Raw genomic sequence first — 18,728 nt, forward strand, 5'->3', positions numbered from 1 at the left:
CCACATCACACCTTTTATTGAAATGTATGCCATGCAATCTGTTCAGGAGTTTGAAAAATAACAAAAGGGAGCAGGTCTGGAGACCAGCCTTGGCCCAGACACCACATGGAACAGGTCCTGAGTAGGAAAGGCACATGAGTTACCCCCTATTTTGACTGGGCAAGAAAAACCCACAAAATGAGACATGGCAGGACAGCGCGGGGCCTTTGGGGGAGATCTGCTGGAAGGGGGGGGGGCCCGGGTGGGATCCTTAAGCGTCCCCCTGCCCCTGCAGGGTGGTGCGAGGACCGGCCCGTGTGACCCGCCTCCTGAGGAAGGGCTCCTGGAACTCCCCGGATGGGTGGGGGTGAGGCTGGAACAGACTGAGTAGCACCGGGGCAGGCCGGTGGAGGTGGGCTGGGGGCTCCAGGGCCCGCGTCTGCTGCAGACGGCGGGGTCCCAGCCTCAGAGAGCAGGCTGTTGCTTTGAGACTCTGCTGAAGGCTGAGGGCCCCGTAGTGGGGGCAATGGTCCTTTAAGGCAGCCGGAGTTGAGGAGGCTCCAGGTTGCTCCTGCAGGAACTGGGGACGAGCTGTTCCTGGGCCCAGGGCTGTACACGGCCCCCGAGACCCTGCATTTCTCCTGGTTCAAGTACTAAGTGTTTTGTGTGTATGCTGCCCAGTGTGGCACGTCACCTGCTGTAAGAACACAGGTTCGGGCTGGGACACACTGGGGACTAGAACAGGGCTGCTCCCTCCTGATGCCACCTGGCTCTCTGCTCCTGTAGGCCCTGGGGTCCCGTGTGCCACTGCTGCAGGGCACCCTCCCGTGGATGGGCCGGGGGGACCCTGGGGCCAAGTACTCTCCTGGTACCCACATCACCCTGCAGACCAGGGAGGGAAGCAGCACCAGCTTGCTGAGCTACTGGGGAGGAGTTTTCATGACTGAGTCTGTGCTTGACCTTGGGAAGGCATGTGTGGGTGGGGAGTGGGAGGGGACCCCCAACCCCACTGCCTCAGGAGTCAGAGGGAGAAGGCCCATCTGTCCATTCTTGGGCCTACAGCCTGCTCTTTCCTCAGACCGCACCAGGGATGCGATACCCCCAGCCTCGGAGGGGACTCGGCAGCCGAGCCTACTTCCTGCTGGGTTCTTCCTGCCCAGGGACTCCCAGCCCAGCGGAGGCCTAGGCGATTCTCTGACTCCTCGCGGTAGCCCTTCGCAAACAGAGCTGAGGAGCACGGTGGGAAAGTGAGGGGTGTCCTCAGCCCTCGGGGAATTCTTGGAAGCCAGAGTGGGGTTGGGGGCTGGCACATGGAGTGGGTGGGGGATGCTAAGGGCAGTGCCTCTCTGGGGCTCAGGGACCCCCAGTGGGCAGGCTGTCGGGCCTCTGTGCACCTGCTGATCTAGACGTTCCTGCCACTGGGTGAGAAGGTGTCTGTGCAAATGTCTGAGGTGGCCCCTGAGCTGCTGCGGTGGTAGCGGCGAGCTTGGTGCAGAGACTGGAAGCGAAGAGGTGAGCGGAAAAGGCCGACCGCAGGCCAGTGGATGCCATGGCGAGTCAGAGAAAAGGGAGGGGTCACCTGGCAACCAGTACCCCGAACACACACACCTCCCCAAACCCTCCCCCAGTCGGAGGCCCGAAGGGGACAGGATACCCCTCCAGATGTGCTGTTAACTGACATCTCAGAGTCCCCCAGAGGGACTCTGACCCCAGGGTCGCCCTCCAGCCCCACAGAGGAGCGGGCACGGATTTGACCTTGTGGGAAGTAGGGCACAGGTCAGGACCCCGAGCTCTAACCAGCTCACAAGGCCGGCAGAACAAAGGGTGCTGGTGTGCACCTCCCAGGCCAGGAAAGTTGGTCTGGGAGGAACCCCGGAATTCCAGCCAGGCCACAGAACGTGCCCGGCCACCAGCTTGCCAGGAAAGAGAAAAGCAGCTCTGACATCCAGCGGCCATGAAGGAAATCCCTCCGCAGAAATGTTTCTTCCCATTGGGTGCTGAGGACGGTTCCTTGAGGACAGTTCGCCTCCCTCCCATTCGAGCTCCAAAGGGTCATCTCTGAGAAAGCCCACCCTGCGGGTGGCCAAGGGGCCAGTGAAGGGGGGCTTCCCAGTGCTTGGTTGCTCGGGCCACACCCGGAGCTGGCTCCAGGCAGACGGGGCAAACGGAGGGTGGGGGCGGGTAGCGGGTGGGTGTCGATTTCCTGCAGAGCTGACAGGCCAGGGGGCAAGGAGTGAAGGGAACAGGTACCACGGAGAGAACACCCGGCGCTCCCTCCGCTGACGCACAGCCCTGCACATAGTGTCCTGTGTGTGTGCGCATATGCGTGTGTGTGCGTGCATGTGTGTGCGTGTGCATGTGTGCTCACGTGTACACCCATTCCGGGCTCTGCACATGAAGGAGGCTCGCCCCTCGCCCTGGCCTGCCCCCCGGTGCCAGGGCACACGAGCCGGAGGAAGAGAAGGGGCAGTGCTGGTGGCAGCCGTGGCTCGGTGCTATGCCTCCGGCAAGTTGGCACACGAGGTTTCTTATTGCACCTCTCCACTTGGGGGGACACCCTCCTCATCTGCAGAAAGGACACAGACGTAGGTGGTGGCAGACGGGGCCCCAAATTGGCCCTACTGCCAATCACAGAGCTGGGAACAGCAGGGGGGAGCCAGACTGGCCACGGGACGCCCCTGAGCACACTCCGGTCCTGGCGGCAGGCCCTCGCAGGCCTGCCCGCAAACGGCCCGGGTGGCCTTCTGAGAAGCCAGCCAGCGTCTGAGGAGGGGGAGCGGCCGGACCCTCGGCTGCCCGGCCTCCCCTTTACCGGGGTAGCTGGACCACTGCCCATCCTCGGCCAGCGGCCTCCAGGAGCCACAGGTGAGTGTCCTTACAAAAATAACTCTGAGTCTGTCCCCCGGGGCAGGGGCGGGTTTCCTGAGAGCACGCGGAGGGCCAGGGCGAAGGCCGTGAGGAGAGGTCTGGCATGGAGGGCTCCCGCCCTGCGGGGCCGGGGTTATGGCTGCAGGCGCTCCAGGTACTGCGGCAGGGGGTTCTCCTTGACGTATTTCTGGATGTACCAGCACGTGAGATGGGCCCGCAGGTCCTCCTCCACTACGAAGTCCAGAGCGGCCTGGCAGGCGGGGCAGAGAGAAAGGCGGTCAGTGCCTGGAGCCCGCACCCCTGCCACCGCGCTTCCCGGGCTGCTCCCCGACCCCGAGGGCGGGAGCTGGCTGCCGCGCGGCCGGCCGATGCTCTGCCTGGTCTGCAATGGAAGGTGGGAGGTGCTGCCGCCATCCTCCTCTTCCAGTTGGGGCAACCGAGGCAGAAAGCTTTGGTACGCTGCCCGAGGCCACACGGCACTGAAGTGAACAGGCCAGGACTGGATCCAGAGGCCCCGCTCAAAACTGCCCTGGGAGGGAGTCTCTACCCAGGCAGCCAGGCGGGCACAGCTCTGCGCTTGTGAACGGCATCGGGTGGACGCAGAGCAGGAGAACCCCCTCCCCGTGGCCGGTCTGGCCCGTCCCCTCCTTCCCCGCCCCTCCCCACCAGCCACCAGGACACCTGTCACCCAATGCACCTGCCCCGGCTGAGCTCAGGGCCTCTGTGCTCCCAAGGCACCTGCCGCCTACAGCGCCTTTTCCCTCATCTCCATGTGGCCACTCATTTGATGCCTCCTTCTGGAACCTTACCCTCAGGCTGGGTCAGGGGCGCCCCAGGGCCCCCCGCACCCAGCAGAGGTCACGCTTAGTTCTTACAGGGCTCCCAAAGCCAATCGTGGGGGAAGCGATGAGGGTGCCAGTGTGTGGCCTTCATCTGTGGCTGTGGTTGTGTGCACCAACGAGCTCACGAGACGGAGAACGAGGGCCTGTCTGGTGCACGCCCTGCCTCTGGTGCCTGGCAGGATGCTGCACACGGCTGGTGTTTAATAAACGTTTGCTGAAACAAAGTGGAAGACAGCCCGGGTGGGGTTGGCTGGTCTGATGAAGGGGAGCAGCATTTACTGAGCACCTACCAGGGACCCCGTGCTTCCAGGTTGGCCAGCGTGACCCTCCAGCCCCACGTGCCCGAGCAGGCCTTGGTGCATCTCACCGTCCACACCCCGTCTCAGGACTCACTACCTGAGACCCTCAAGAGACAAAACTCCAGTCTCTGCTCCCGTTTCGCAGAAAAAGAAACCGAAGGACCAAGAAGGTACCCGTCAGAGGCCACACGGTGAACACTTGGTGCCCTCGGCAGGCACAGCTCAGGGGAGTCCCGGACGGGGCCTCCAGCAGGTCCCGTGGCTGGCCGAGGCCGTGAGGGAGGGGTGCACCCCGCTCCACGGCCCACCTCCCCTCTACCCAGGTGGGTAACTCCCGGGGTTCCTCCTCAGTAACACGGGACAGCCCCCCCACACCAACTCACAGCTTGTCCCCCTTAAAGGAAGAAGACAGCCATGTCTGAAATACTCAGGCACAAGCCGCTGGCCCCGGTCAGCAACTAAACCAGGGCAGAGGCTGGAGGAGGAACAGAGGCCCGAGGTCGGGGTGGAGGTTCGAAGGACGGGCGGAGGGAACGTGGGCCTGGAGTGGCCCTCGGGAGAACGAACGGAAGGCCGTTCCGTTCCAGGCTGCAGTTCCCCGCATGAAGCCCAAACGTGCTCTCCAGCCGGCCTGGGGTTTGAGGGGCTTTTGGATGAAGGGGCTGGGGTTGGGGGTTGCGGCACAAGCCAATGTACTCGAACGTTCATTTATCCACTTGTTCAGGAAGGATTTACTGAGCGCCTATGGACTATATGCCGGGTGCTGGGGCCCCAGCCAGTGAGCTCCTGACGCACGGCAGGCATCAGTGGCCAGGAGGCTTAGCCCTACAGAAACCCGGGCCCCAGAGGAGCTGGGGGAAGGCAAAGTGTGCTGCCTGACGCCTGCATACTCCCAGCTGTAACCTGTTGGCCGGGGCGGGGGGCACCCGTCTACACGTCAGCCAAGACACAGGCCCCGATCAGCCCCCGGGACCATGGTTTAGCTGAACGCGGGAGCGGCTCCCTCTCCCCACCCTTCACCCTCCGCACCCCCTACCTTGGCAAGGTGCTTGGCAATGCCGCGCCCGCGGTAGGCGTCGGGGACCTCTGTGTGCTGTAGGTCCACAATCCGCTTGCCCACGTACTCATACAGCAGGACGGCCCGGTCGTGACATCCTGCGGACGGAGGGTGGTGAACAGGTGAGGCTGTGACGACTCTCGGGGCCTGACTCAGGCAACTGGTGGAGGGACGGGCACTTGGAGGCACGCTGCTAGAGTCGGATCCTGAATAATGTCTCTGTGCCTCAGTTTCCTCATCCATAAAGTGGGGATATGAGAAAGCACTCCTCATACGTAGCTTGACGACTAAACGAGGTTGTCTCTACAAAACGCTCTGAGTAGCAACCTCAGCACCAGCCATCCGTCTACCCACTCATCCACCTACACAGCCATCTCAGCCATGCAGCCACCCATCTAGTCCCCAGCCGTCCGATCGGTCCATCTGTCCATTCAACCATGTATCCATCCATTCCACTCAACACGTGTTTACTGAGCCCCAGGCACTGTTTCTGATACTGGGACTCACCCACAAGCAAGCCAGACAAAGAGCCCTGCCCTAGTGGAAATGGCTAGAAGGGGAGACAGAGAGAGGATAAACAAGGAAAACAAGTTAATGTGTAGCGTGGCAGAGGGTGGGGCCGAGGGAGTGTCTGGTAGAGACAGGAAGGAGCAGAGGGAGTCAGCCCTGGGACGTCTGGGGGAACAGTGTTTTGGCAGAGGGAACAGCTGGCGAAAGGCTCTGAAGCAGGAGGGGGTGTGGTGTGTTTGAGGGACAGTGAGAGGCTCGGGTGGCTGGAGCAGTGTGGGCAAAGCGGGAGAAGGTGAGAATAGGGAGGTGACAGTAGCAGGTCCCGCAGAGCCTCTTAGATCTCTGTGAGCTGTGAGCCATAGGAGGGTCGTGGGCAGAGGAGGGGCAGGAGGTGACTCATGACTTTGTGGAATCTGTCTGGCAGCCTCGAGAACAGGCCGGGGACAGGAGCAGGGAGACAGCTGAGGCGGCTGCTGCACTAGTCCAGGTGAGTGATGATGGGGACACAGCCCCGGGTGGGGGCAGTGGGGTGCGAGAAGGGATCAAAGTCTGAGGGTGTTTTGCAGGTGTAGCCAGCAGGATGTGCCGATGACTCGGACGTGGTAAGTGAGAGAAACAAGAGTTGAGAACAACTCCACGGTTTATCATTTCAAACAGTTGCAAGTGTGCGAAGGAAAAAGTAAAGTGGGTTGGGGGCAAGACGGGGCCATTTAGCCAGGGGGGCAGTCTGGGGAGATCCCTCCAAGAAAACCTCTGAGCCGAGGGGGTGCTTGAGGGAGGGACAGGCAGAGGGTGTGGTCAATGCAAAGGCCCTGAGATTAGAAAATACAAATCACTGCCCCTAAAAGAAAACATGTCAGTGCCAAGGGTCTTTCTCTAATTTTTGTAATGTTTTTAAAATTTTATTTTTGAGATAGAGTGAGCACGAGAGGATGAAGGGGGGGGGGACAGAAGATTCAAAGCAGGCTCCATGCTGACAGCACACAGCCCAATGTGGGGCTCGAAGCCATAAACCGTGAGATCATGACCTGAGCCAAACTTGGACGCTCAACCCACTGAGCCACCTAGGCACCCCTATCTTTCTAATTTTTAAAAGCGAATTGTCTCTCATGTGTTTTAACTTTAAAGCATCCCAGAGAATTCGCCCCTAGTGCCGTCTGGGCTCCCCATCTATGGCAGGTGTGGAGGACGGACAGGCCTAGAGACAGAAATGACCGGACCAGGGTCTTGCAGCAAGTCGGACACGGCACCAGGGCCCGATCCCATGCGGGAGGCTTTCTGTTTCTCCCCAGAGCTCCAGGAGGGAGGCTACAATTCATCTTCCAATTTCCAGATGGGGAAACTGAGCTCCAGAGATCCAAGTACCACAGAGAGCGCCAGGGGAAACTGCCACCCAGGCCTCCGGAGCCTCAGCCCAGTTCTCTTCCTGCCCCTCCCCCCCCCCACCCCCAACATGCCTCCCGCCTCCTGCCGCCGGGCCTTTGCCTTGGCATTTCCTTCTGCCTGGAACGCCCTTTCCCCTTCTCAGCCCCAGTGATGGTGGCCCCAGTTCTGCCTCCTCCCCCCGCCTCCGGACCCCCAACATCTCCTCCTTGTGTCCCAACTGTGGCTCTGCTGGCTGAGCTGGGGCCAGGGTCCGGCTGTGGCCTCCACGGCAGCCTGTCCCGGCTGTGTCGCAAGGGACTCGGTTCTCGGCTCCTGCATCTGTTGGAGTTACTCCAGCTCACCCAGGACAGGAGAGCAGAGACCAGGAGGCTATTTTGGGCCCGAGCTGGTCACCAGTCACCGGAGGAGCTGTCTGCCTGCCCTGGCCATTTAATTACCCCAAAACTCACGGAGGGTCTACTATGTGTCAGGCAGGGTTTTGGATGCTATGCATGCAGCAGTGAAGAAAACGGACTGACCCTGCCTTCGCGGAGGAAGACAGAGAAACAAAACCACCGTAATAGAAGACTCGAGGCGAGCAGTTGGACAGCAAAGAGGGAAGGCCTACCATTTTAAACAGAGTATACAGGGAGGCCTCTTTGGAGCAAAGACCTGGAGGAGGCAAACCATCCAAGAGGAGATGCGGGGGTGAGCTATCCAGGTGGTTAAGAACAGCATGTGCAAAGGCCCTGAGGTGGAACGTTCTGAGACCAGTGGCTGGGGAGGGGGCAAACCCAAATGAAGGAGGGAGAGCAGTAGGAAGGCGCTTTGGGGTCCTGGCTTTCCCAGGCTGGCCTTCAGGGAGATGACGGGCAGCTCACATCTGTGGGGCCCTGCCACGGGCAGCCCCGTGCTCAGCTCTCTCCACACACCAATCCTCTCCACGGTCTCACAAAATGGGTAAGGTTCTTACAGCCCCGTTTACAGATGGGGAGACTGAGGCTCCAAGAGGCAGTCACACAGGCTGGCAGCATGTGGGGCTGAGTTCACTTAGGAGAGTTTTCTACCTGAAAGGGGTACAAAAAGGCATCTGGGGCCACCAGGGTGGGTCGGCTACGTGTGAGGGAAAAGCTCTGTACTGAATTCTCCCGCTGGCCAGACCCAGGACTCTAGGCTGGGGAGGACCCAGAGACCCCTAGTGAACAGTCTTGGGGAGCCTGGCCCGTGGCCTGGCACCTGGGCCTTAGAGGGGCAGCAAAGGTCACCTGGTCCCAACCACCCACACCTGACGCCTGGAGAGCCCCAGAAAACGGCCACCTTCCCGTGGCTCAGGCCAAGATCCTCAGGGCCCTCCGTGCCCTGCTTTCCTCTCAAACTCTGACCTGATCCTTCAGCAGGTCCATGGACATAACCTTCAAAATGTGCCTGGAATCTGGCCAGTGCTCACGTGTCCACAGGCACCCTCTTCCGGCTGCCTTGCTGGCTTCCCTGAGTCCGCCCACTGGATCCTTTCTCTCACCTGGGGGGGACCTGGTCCAGCCACACTGGCCTTGTGGATCCTTACACACACCCAGCTCTTGACCCCCCAGCCTTTGTTGAACTGTTCTTGCCGCCTGCTTGGGCCCCAGACCCTTATCTGGGCCAGGTCCCATGAACTGCCAAGAACTCCAAGCCTCACTAGCAAGGGGGTCAGTGCTCGCCATTGGGGGGCCACAGGAACAAGCCCAGGGCAGAGTGGGGCCCTGAGTTCCAGTCCCAGCTTTGCCAGGGGACCTCAGGCCAATCCTGAGACCTCTGTGTCCAAGACCTTACCTCTCCTGCTTGGGACAATCAGTACCACCCTCCCAGACCGCAGAATCACATCGAGGTCATGAACTGTAACTGATTCTGAGGAAAGTTACAGCTGTTCCGCTAATGGGGCCCTGCCCTGGGTGTCTCCACTCTGGCACCCTCCATCCAGCCCCACTGAGGACCGAGGTCCCTGGGAAGCCATCAGGGGAAGTGGTCACCGAGAAATTCTTTTCCCTGGCAGGCCAGAAGGAGGAGCCGGGATTCAGGGTTGGAGATGTGGGACTTTTGGAGAGAGCCACCAACCCTGCTGTGCCAGAACGGGCCCTGAGTCGGGGGCCGGTGGATCCAAACACCCATTGTACAGGTCAGGAAACTGAAGCAGAGGCAAAGCCGGAACCCGGGCCCTCTGCTCCCTCTGGGAGCCTAAGTAGCAGACTTAGGACAAGTGGGTGCCAGAGCAGGGGGGCAGGCCCAAGAAGCACCTGGCTGGCTTTTCTGGGCATCTGCACATATAGAGGCTGGTTTGGGGAGGGGCTACACATCAGTGGCTCGAGGCGGGTTAGTCATCGGGGCTGTGACCCAGAGAAGTGCGAGGGGCAGAACCCAGCACAGCCAGGAGGCACATGAGGCCAGAGCCTGCGGGTCCCCCAGGCGAGTCCGTCCACATACTGGGTTAGTCCTCTCGCCAGTGCAGGCATCCTCTCCGTCCTCCCTGCTCTAGGTACCTGCCAACTCTCTGGAGACTTGGTCTTCCCATCTGCAAAATGGGGGTCAGAGAGGATGTGGAAAGCACCAGGATTCTAGGACCCCCCCCAGATGACCCTCCTACTTGCGGCGTGTGGGAAACTCGGCCCTGGCCGGGAGGGGAGAGGAGAGGTCAAGGAAGGGACCTGCCAGGGATAGGGGCTCCATTCTGGCTTAGATGCCTACTGGCTGTGTGCCCTTGTTTCCTGGGAAATGGGGGTGCGCAAGCTAGTGTTTCAGAACTTGGATGTGGGGGACAAGCCTGAGCTCCGGCATCATCTCATGCTCTACCCACGCGTCCTTCTTCGTCTCTTCAGGACCCGGCCATTTCTCCCCAGCCCTCCTCACAATGTCCGGACTAGTGCAGTAGCTACCTCCCTGCTCCTATCTTGCCCCACACGGTCTGGTCCCCTGCGAGCAGCTGGAAGGAGCCCAGAACATCCCGTCTAGCCTCCTCCGCTCAGGACCTTCCCAGGCACCCACCTCACTCAGAGTCAAAGCCAAGTCCTCAGTGGCTTCTGTGGCCCTGGTACCCCCCCCCCCCACCCCATGACCTCTTGATCTTATCTGCTGCGATCCCCGAATCTTCCTTTCTCCATTACTCCACTCCCTATTTCTCTGGATACACACCAGGCAACGCAGGGCCCCTGTTCTTGCTGCTTCTTCCACTCAGAACCCCCTTCCCTGCCTCCTTTAGGTCTTTACTCAAATGGCACCTTCCCAGAGTGGCCCTTCTGGACATCTGATTCTAAACAGCAGCCCTTTCCCAACACACCTTCCCGCTGCCCTGCTTTATTCCTCACCAGGCCCTTGGTTTCTAAGACACTTTAAGCTTTCTTTACTGTTCACTACCCCTTTAGACTGTCAGCCCCACGAGGACTCAGCACCTAGAATGATGCTTGGCACCCGGTAGGTGCTCAGTAAGGACTTGTGGAAGGAATCCCAACTCTTCCCTTCCCAGGTACAAGACCTCGAGCAAGTCGGTCGCTTCCCTGTATCTCAGCATCCTCATCCGCCAAACGGGAAGAGCAGTGTCCCCTCCCCCCGCCCCTCACATGCCCAGGGCCTTCGTGGAACGCGAGGACTTGAATGCAGCTGCTCGGTCTCTTCCCTCACCCAGAACCAGAGCTTGCTGGAAGCTTATCAGCACAGCTCTGCCGGGGGGGATGGCCCCAGAGCCTGCACCAGGAGCCCTGGGGCTGCTCTGGCTGTCCGCCTAGGCATTCACGTCTCTCAAGGGGCACAAGGAGCCAGTCTCCAGGGCTTGCTCTGCGGTTCGGGAGCCGCCGTGACAGGCTGTTTCCCCTCGGCAGACGAGGCAGGACTGGGCCCAGAGGGAGATGATCTCCATCCCCTCCCCATATACACACCCAGACCCCACCTTGCAGGCTGGAGAGAAGCTGGCCGCCTCCCACTCCTCCCGGGGCTTGGCTGGGGAGCCCAGGCCATTTTATACTTAGCCATCTGCGGAAGGGAAGGAGGCAAGTTTAGAAATAAAGCCAAGCCCACATCCAGCCTTGACCACAGCCAATTCTAGAGGGGTGTCCTTCGGCTGTACTGATTTGCAAAAAAAAAAGGAAAACCCCAAATGTTCCCTTTTTCTTCTGACTCTATGAATGTATAGAGGAGCCCCCAAGGGAACCAGAGGCCTCTCTGGAACCTCAGAAAAGAGGATCTGAAAAACCCCAAGGACCCTCCACACAGGAATGGCCAGCCCTGAGTGTCATGGCCAGCTAGGCCACAGCGAGCACCATGGCGGTGGAAGGCCTTAGGTCCACAAGGAAAGAACGCTGCATAGGGTCAGTTGGGTTTGAGCTCTGGCGCTTGGTAATGCGGGGCAAATCACTGTCCCTGTGGTTCAAACCTCAGTTTACTCATCCATAACGTGGAGGTGATAGTGCCCACACCACCGGGATGTGGTAGGGCCTGAGAAATGTCCAGGCCCCAGCCCCAGCCCCAGCCTTTCCTGACTGCTTCCAAGTGCAGACTGGACAAGCCCATTCCAGGAGTCACACCAGGTAGGATTCTATCCCAGCTCTGCCCTAACTTACTGCCTGACCTCAGGCAAGCCTTTCCCTTTTCTGATCCCCTGCCTTCCTTTCTCAGAAATGGGCACAATGGCCCCTAAGGGCCCTTCCGGCTTGGACACTGCCTCCAGGGGCCCAGCTGGGAGGGAAGAAAAAGTTATTAATGTGGTGCACAAGGAGTTCATGGTCCTGGATTTTATAATTCTTTTTTCAATCCCCCAGACCTCTTAGCCAGGAGGGAGTATGGGTTAGTAAGTGGTGGAAACTTTCTTTACAGGAAATGAAGACTCGACTTTACTTTCTGGTTTTACAAACAGTGATCAGTCCACGCTGATCAGCACTTGCTCTATGCTGCCGGCGCTATTCTAAGCCTTCTTCACTCTCATTATTGTATTTCATCCCTACAACCAGCGGAGAGGAGTGCGCTGGTGGTATTACCATTGCAAAGATGGAACAGGGGCACACAGATGAGGCAACTTGGCCAAAGCCTGAGAGCCAATGGGGCTGACGGTGACACCTTCCCCTCCATCGTCCCCACCGGGGCAGACACTTCACTCTCTCCCTCCGCCCTAGGTCTGCTCAGAAGATTCTCCCAACTCTGTCGGTGCAGGAAAGCTAAAGTCCGGGGGGCGGCAAGAAGCCATTTAGCACCCAGGGAAAGGGGAGACGTCCCCATTGACCCGCGCTCCAGGACCACTGACGGCAGCCCTCAGGGGGTGTCCAACACCGGAAAACAGCCGCGCTCCAGCAGGTGAGGGTCCCGAGTAGCTGAAGCAGGGTGCCGGCCGCGGAACACCCGAGCTGGCCCTACTTCTACCTTTGCCTTCCCGGGGGGGGGGGGGGGAGTCCCCTGCCCGCCTGCCCGGGGCGCTCCGCGTGGGCGCGCCTCTCCCGGGCAGCCCGCTCCTCCCCAGCCCGCGAGTCGGCCGCGCCCCCACCAAGCCCGCGAGCGCAGCCCCCGGCCTGGTCCCGGGGCGCCGGGCGGAGCAGCACCCGAGCGGCGGCCGCCGGAGGCCACCCCGCGGCGCGCGCTCGCGACGCCCCTCCCGGGCCGCGGGCCGGGGGCGCGCGCCCCAGCTAGGGGGCGGCCTCGGCGGGCCCCGCTTGCTCGCAGACAAAAGGCGGGGGCGGGCCGGACGCCGCGTTACCGTTGAGCCGGACGGTGAACTGGCGGCGCCGGCGGTCGTGCTCCACGCGGATGGGGCAGCCCTGCTCCAGCGCGCCCAGCGGCGCGGCGGCCGCCGAGTGCGCCATCTGCGCGCCGGGCAGCGGCCGCTGGGACCCGCGGCCCGCGCCTGCTCGGCAGGGCCGGGCGCGCGGAGCGGTGCGCGGGCCCGCGGCGGCGGCGGCGGCGGCGGAGGCGGCTGCGGCGGGGACGGAGACTCGGGACGGCCGGCAGCCCGCAGCCGGGAGACCGCAGGCGGCGGCGCAGAAACTGACACTCGGCGGCGGCCGCGGCGGCGGCAGCAACAAAAAAAAGGAGGGGGGCCAGGAAATCAGCTGTGAGGTCACGTGCGGCGCGCAGCCAGTGGGCGCGCGACCTTTTTGTTTTGATACATTCCATTCGACTCTTAAAGGGGCCGTGCGCCTCGCTGGCCGCGTTCCACTCGCCGCCGCAAACAAAACAACGCGCTCCCCGTCTGCACCGGGACCCCTTTCCCCTCTTGCGTTTGACCCGCAAGCAACTTTGGGCCCCCCACACGGACCCCTTCTCAAAAAGATGTAACCACCCGTGGGGAATCTAATCGTCCTCTCGAAGCCACCATTTATTAAGCACTTGCTGTGTGCACAGCGTGTGCATAGCAAAGCCCTGGTAAGCTACAGGGAGCGCTCAGTAACGACTCCCTGCACTCAGTGAAAATTCTCATCACAAGCCTGAAAAATAGGTATGCTTGACTCTATTTTACAGATGAGGAAATAGAGGCCTGAGGCACTGAAAGACCTGAGGTCACACAGCTGGGACCTTGGGAGGCTTGGTGCTTCGTATCCGACCCTTATGCAGGTATGGCTGGTGAGGAGGGACAATCCTGAGAAGACTCGTTTGGGATAGGGGTGAAATACCGCCTCACCCCAAAAGAGACAGAAGTGTAAGAAGCCGTGGAGATCTCTGGATCCACTCCGCAGTTGGGGAAACTGAGTCCCAGAAGAGGGGCAGGGACTCACAAGACTGTGGGGGTGGCGGCAAACTTCTTTTCCGAAAGGGGGACTTGACCAGCCTTCCTCCGACCCTCATCTTGTTCACACTTGAAGCTGTGCTCCCTCCCACCCACTGCTGTTTATGAATCACATGAACTACAGGTTACCCTTTACTAGTTTGTTAATTAAGGTGCAAGCTTGAAGGTCACTGCCACATGACCACTACCCAAATCGCGGCAGAGAACACTTATGGTTCCCTCACAGCTCTTCCAATCAGTGGCCCACGCTTTCAAGTAAGGACTGTCCTTGACTTCTAGCATCATTAGCTAATTTGATTTTTCTGGAATTTCACATAAACAGAATCATAGTGTGCACTTTTTAGTGTCTAATGTCTTTTGTTCAACATTATCTGTGAGATTCATCTATGTTATCTTGTCATCACTGAATGGTATTCCATTGTGGGCACATACTGTAATTTATTTATCTGCTCTCGGGTTGCTTTCGGGTTTTGACCATTACGAATAAATCTTGAACACCTCTTTTGAACACATTCTTGAACACCTCTGTCAGGGTCTGTATTGTAGCACTCCTGCTGGGTCTTTACCAAGAATGCTGTGTCTTATGGAAGGTGTAAGAGAAATTGCCTTTTATGAGACCAAATTATGAGACACTGTCAGACCTTTTTCCAAAATGGCCATACTATTTTATGCTCCTAATAGTAATTTTGAGAGTTCCATTTGGTGTTGGCATCTTTTAACTTTAGCCATTCTGATGAGTGACTGTCAAGTGGTCTTTCAGCGGCTTTAAGTTGCATTTGCCCGATGACTGATGATGTTGAGTCTTTTTCGAAAGACTCTTAGCCATTTGGATATCCAATTTTGTGAAGAGCCTGTTTAAGGATTTTGCCCGTTCACTTTTCTTCTTTTTGATTTATTGGAGACTTTTCTTTTTATAGCTTGGTTGTAAGTCCTTTGTCAGATGTATTTATTGAGAATATCCTAGCAGGATTTTTTTTTTTTTTTAACAAGTGTACATTGTATCATGGAGTTTGGAAATAAAAACAAGGCTGAGGAGTGAGTCATTATGTACAAGGAGACAGAAAGAGATTCTGGGGTCAGACGGGGCCTTGACCTCAGCTGAGTCAGGGTTGACTGTAATCCTGTGCAAGCAAGATGTGACCTTTATATGTCTCAGGTGACTTCTTTGTCTCCAAAGCACTTGCTTCTGGAAATTCCATGAACAGGCCATGCTGTTTCCCATCTGGGCCTTTGCTTGTGCTATTAGTCAAATATCACCTACTCCAGGAAGCCCTCACTTCCCAACCAGCCTCAGTCCAGGGGAGATTCCTCTCTGAATAAGTCCCTGGCACACCAAGTCCCAGTGCACACCAAGCCTAGCAGAAGAGCCCAAGATCCTCCCTGGTTTTTTTTTTTTTGAAAATTTTTAATGTTTATTTTTGAAAGAGAGTATGAGTCGGGGAGGGGCAGGAGACAGAGAGAGGGGATCCGAAACAGGCTCTGTGAGTGCAGAGCCCAACTCAGGGCTCGAACTCATAAACCATGCGATCATGACCTGAGCTGAAATCAAGAGTCTACCGCTCAACTGACGGAGTCACTCAGGCGCTCCCCCAACCCCCCCCCCACCCCAACCTGTTTTAGATTCCTTTCTTTTTCTGCTACTTTTTAATGTAGTGGCTTGCTGGGGTGTTTAAAACGTGCAGAAATCATTTGTGAAACAAGGCAGCAGATCAATAAAAGATGAAGTGAGTAATTAATATATACCAGGTTGAATGGATTTGCTTTATCTTTTGACCCCAGAGCATGCTGGCCACGAAGGAGAACTTGCGGATGGGTTGCTGAATGAATGTGTGACTCCAGAAGTTAGAAAGCAAAGCCGGGTCCCAATAGTCTTGGGGTCGGTGAGCCCTGACTGCTTAAAGCCCCTATGACTGGGGGCTGGTGGGGCCACATGGAGACCCGGTCCTATGTATAAGGATATCATTTATTCAGTCATTTCATTACTTCATTTAGCAAACATGTATTGAGTACCGACTGTGCCCCAAGCACTATTCTAAGGGGACACACAAAACAGGCCAAACTCCCTGCCCTCCAGGAGCTTACATTCTAGGAGAAGGAGAGACAATAAGCAAAGAAAGAAAGAAATACTTGTTCCATCTCCTGGGGACGAATGTCCCAGAGATTCTGCCAGGTGGGAGATGGGCCATGTTATTGGGGGAAGTTTCAGACAAGGTTGCCAGGACCCACCTCAACTGACTTGAGGTCTTTTAATGAAAGATTTGAAGGAGATAAGAAAGTGAGTCAGGAGATGTTGCAAGGGGAAAAGCAATCCAGGCAGAGACAACAGCCAGTGCAAAGGCCCTGAGGTATGTTTAAAGAACACACTGAGGCTAGTGGGGCTGGAGCGTAGGGAGCCAGGGGAGAGGGGTGATGCTGAGGGGCCTGAGGGATAGATTGAGGGTCCTTGCTGGCCACAGTGAAGACTTTGGCCTTTACTCTGAGCCAGGAGAGAGCTATGGGAAGGTTTTGAGCAGATCAGAGATACGATCTTAGGGTTTTTGTTTTTCTTTTTAATATTGGAAAATTTTAAACATACAGTATATATAAATACATTGAATAGTAAGATGAGGCCCGATGTACCCATCATGGTTGAGGTTTTTGTTTGTGGGAGTTTTTTTAATTAAAAAAAATTTTTTTTAAATTAAAAATTAAAAAAACTTAAAAACTTTTTTTTAATGAAAAAAAATTCAGGTAGTATTTACATACAATAAAAATGACCCTTTTCAGGGTATAGTTTTTTTTGTTTAAGTTTATTTATTTTGAGAGAGAGTGAAAGTGGGGGAGGGGCAGAGAGAGAGGGAGAGAGAGAGAATCCCAAGCAGGCTCCGCACTGCCAGCACAGAGCCTGTTGTGGGGCTCGAACTCACAAACTGTAAGATCACGACCTGAGCCAAAGTCAGACTTTAACCAACTGAGCCACCCAGGCGCCCCTCAGCGTCTGGTTTTGACAAATGTATACCCTCATGTAGCAAAACTCCCAAACAAGTTATAAAAGTTTTACCATTCCCCCAAATCCCCTGAACCCCTTAAAAATTTTTTTTTAATGTTTATTTATTTTTGAGAGAGAGCACAAGCAGGGGAGGGACAGGGAGAGAGGAAGACACAGAATCTGAAACAGGCTCCAGGCTCTGAGCCGTTAGCACAGAGCCCGGTGCGGGGCTTGCATGCACAAACTGCGAGATCATGACCCGAGCTGAAGTCGGACGCCCAACTGGCTGAGCCACACACGCGCCCCTCCCCTGGACCCCTTTAACCACTCCCCCACCCCACCTCTGATTTGTTTTCTGTCCTCATCACTTTACCTTTTTCAGCATGTCCTATCAATGGAATCACGCGTAGCACGTGGCCACCTATGTCGGCCTCCTTCAGTCAGCATGATGTCTTTGTGATGCGTCCAGGGTGCTGTGCCTGCCAGCAGCCTGTTCCTTTCCGTGGTTCCATAGCATTCCATGGCACTGTATAATGACCTCCATTGTGAGAATCCCTTTGCCTCCTTCGTGGGGGATGGACCATGGGAAGGGAAGCAGAGAAGCAGGGGACCCCTGCAGCAGTCCACACAAACAGCGACAACGGTGGCCAATGCCCGTTGTCCTCAGCTCTGTGGTTCTCACAGAAATGCCGAGTTGAAGGTAGCTCATGGCTGTGGCGCCCACACTGTCCCCCCCCCCCGCCTCCCCTGGGACAGGGGGACTGAAGCCTCATGAGAAGGAGGCTCCTTGGAGAGTAAAGTGACAGATTTAGAATTTGAGCCTGTTGGTCTCCAGACCTGTGCTCTTAGCCTCTCTAGCTCTATACCCCTGGGCCTCAGTTTCCTCATCTGTGAAATAGATAAGGGGTGTGAATAACCTCACCAAGTGTCCAACTTCCTGAGGTTGGAGGCTGAGACCCGAACAGGCTTGGATTGTCCATCCTGGCTCTGCTGTGAGACCCAGATCAGTCACCGGCCTTCTCTGGGCCTTACCTCCCCCCCCCCCCCCCCCCAGTACCTCAGCTCCACCAAGACTGCATGGAATGGGTGTGGGTAGGATGTTGGGGGATGCCTGCCCTGGTCACCAGCCCAACATTCTTCCCGGCCAGTCCTCATCCCCTTACCTCATCTGGACTCCAGCCACCTCCAGGTCCCTGGACAGAGCCTTCACTTTTCCTGTTTTATTTTTTTTTATTTAAAAAAAATTTTTTTTAATGTTTTTATTTATTTTTGCGACAGAGAGAGACAGAGCATGAGCAGGGGAGGGACAGAGAGAGAGGGAGACACAGAATCGGAAGCAGGCTCCAGGCTCTGAGCTGTCAGCACAGAGCCCAATGCGGGGCTTGAACCCACAGACTGTGAGATCATGACCTGAGCCGAAGTCGGATGCTTAACCGACTGAGCCACCCAGGCACCCCCTGTTTTATTTTTTAAATGTCTATTCATTTTCGAGAGAGAGAGAAAGCGAGAGAGCGAGCAGGGGAGGGGCAGAGAGAGAGGGAGACACAGAGTCCGAAGCAGGCTCCAGGACCTGAGCTGTCGGCATAGAGCCTGATGCGGGGCTTGAACTCATGAATCATGAGATCATGACGTGAGCTGAAGTCGGACGCTTAACCGACTGAGCCACCCAGATGCCCCTTCACTTTTCCTCTTAATGCCTTTACTGTTCTTCTTTCCTGATTAGATGCACAAGGGGTGCTCATTTAGAAATTTCAGAAGAGACACAAAAATATCAACACGATAAAAGTCCCTCACAAACCTACCTCCAAAGCCCACCACGGGTCACGGTTCGGCCGCATGTCCTTCTAGACATCCTACTCTTGTAGCCATTCGTTCATTCACTGATTCACTTATTCGCTTGCTCATTCAGTGTTTATGGAGCCACTGTTTATAGAGCCACTCTGGATTCTGAGAACATCACAACGAATAAATAAGGTGGACAAAACCTCTGCTCTCATGGAGGTCTGTACACAGAGTGTTTTTTCCAACAAAAGTGTACTCAAATCAGGGGCACCTGGGTGGCTCAGGTCACGAACTCACGGTTCGTGAGTTCAAGCCCCACACC

General features: G+C 57.0%; 1 protein-coding gene across 2 annotated transcripts; it reads right to left on the bottom strand.

Moving 5' to 3' along the window:
* NATD1 (N-acetyltransferase domain containing 1) lies at positions 1-13,424 on the bottom strand. 2 transcript variants are annotated; one of them, XR_006297780.1, is made up of 4 exons: positions 12,631-13,424; positions 5,025-5,143; positions 3,657-3,903; positions 2,985-3,097 (listed from the first exon to the last, which is right to left on the bottom strand). XR_006297780.1 is itself a non-coding variant. In XM_043583364.1 (3 exons), the coding sequence occupies exons 1-3, from the start codon at positions 12,734-12,736 to the stop codon at positions 2,981-2,983; spliced, it is 342 nt and encodes a 113-aa protein (XP_043439299.1). In that variant the 5' UTR covers positions 12,737-13,421; the 3' UTR covers positions 1-2,980. The 2 variants fall into 2 exon arrangements, 1 of the variants encoding a protein (XP_043439299.1); XM_043583364.1 differs by lacking the exon at positions 3,657-3,903 and having other exon boundaries at positions 1-3,097; positions 12,631-13,421.
* Positions 13,425-18,728: the final 5,304 nt, after the last annotated feature.

The sequence above is a fragment of the Prionailurus bengalensis genome, chromosome E1 (genome assembly GCF_016509475.1).
Source record: "Prionailurus bengalensis isolate Pbe53 chromosome E1, Fcat_Pben_1.1_paternal_pri, whole genome shotgun sequence".
In the NCBI taxonomy this organism is placed as follows: domain Eukaryota; kingdom Metazoa; phylum Chordata; class Mammalia; order Carnivora; family Felidae; genus Prionailurus; species Prionailurus bengalensis.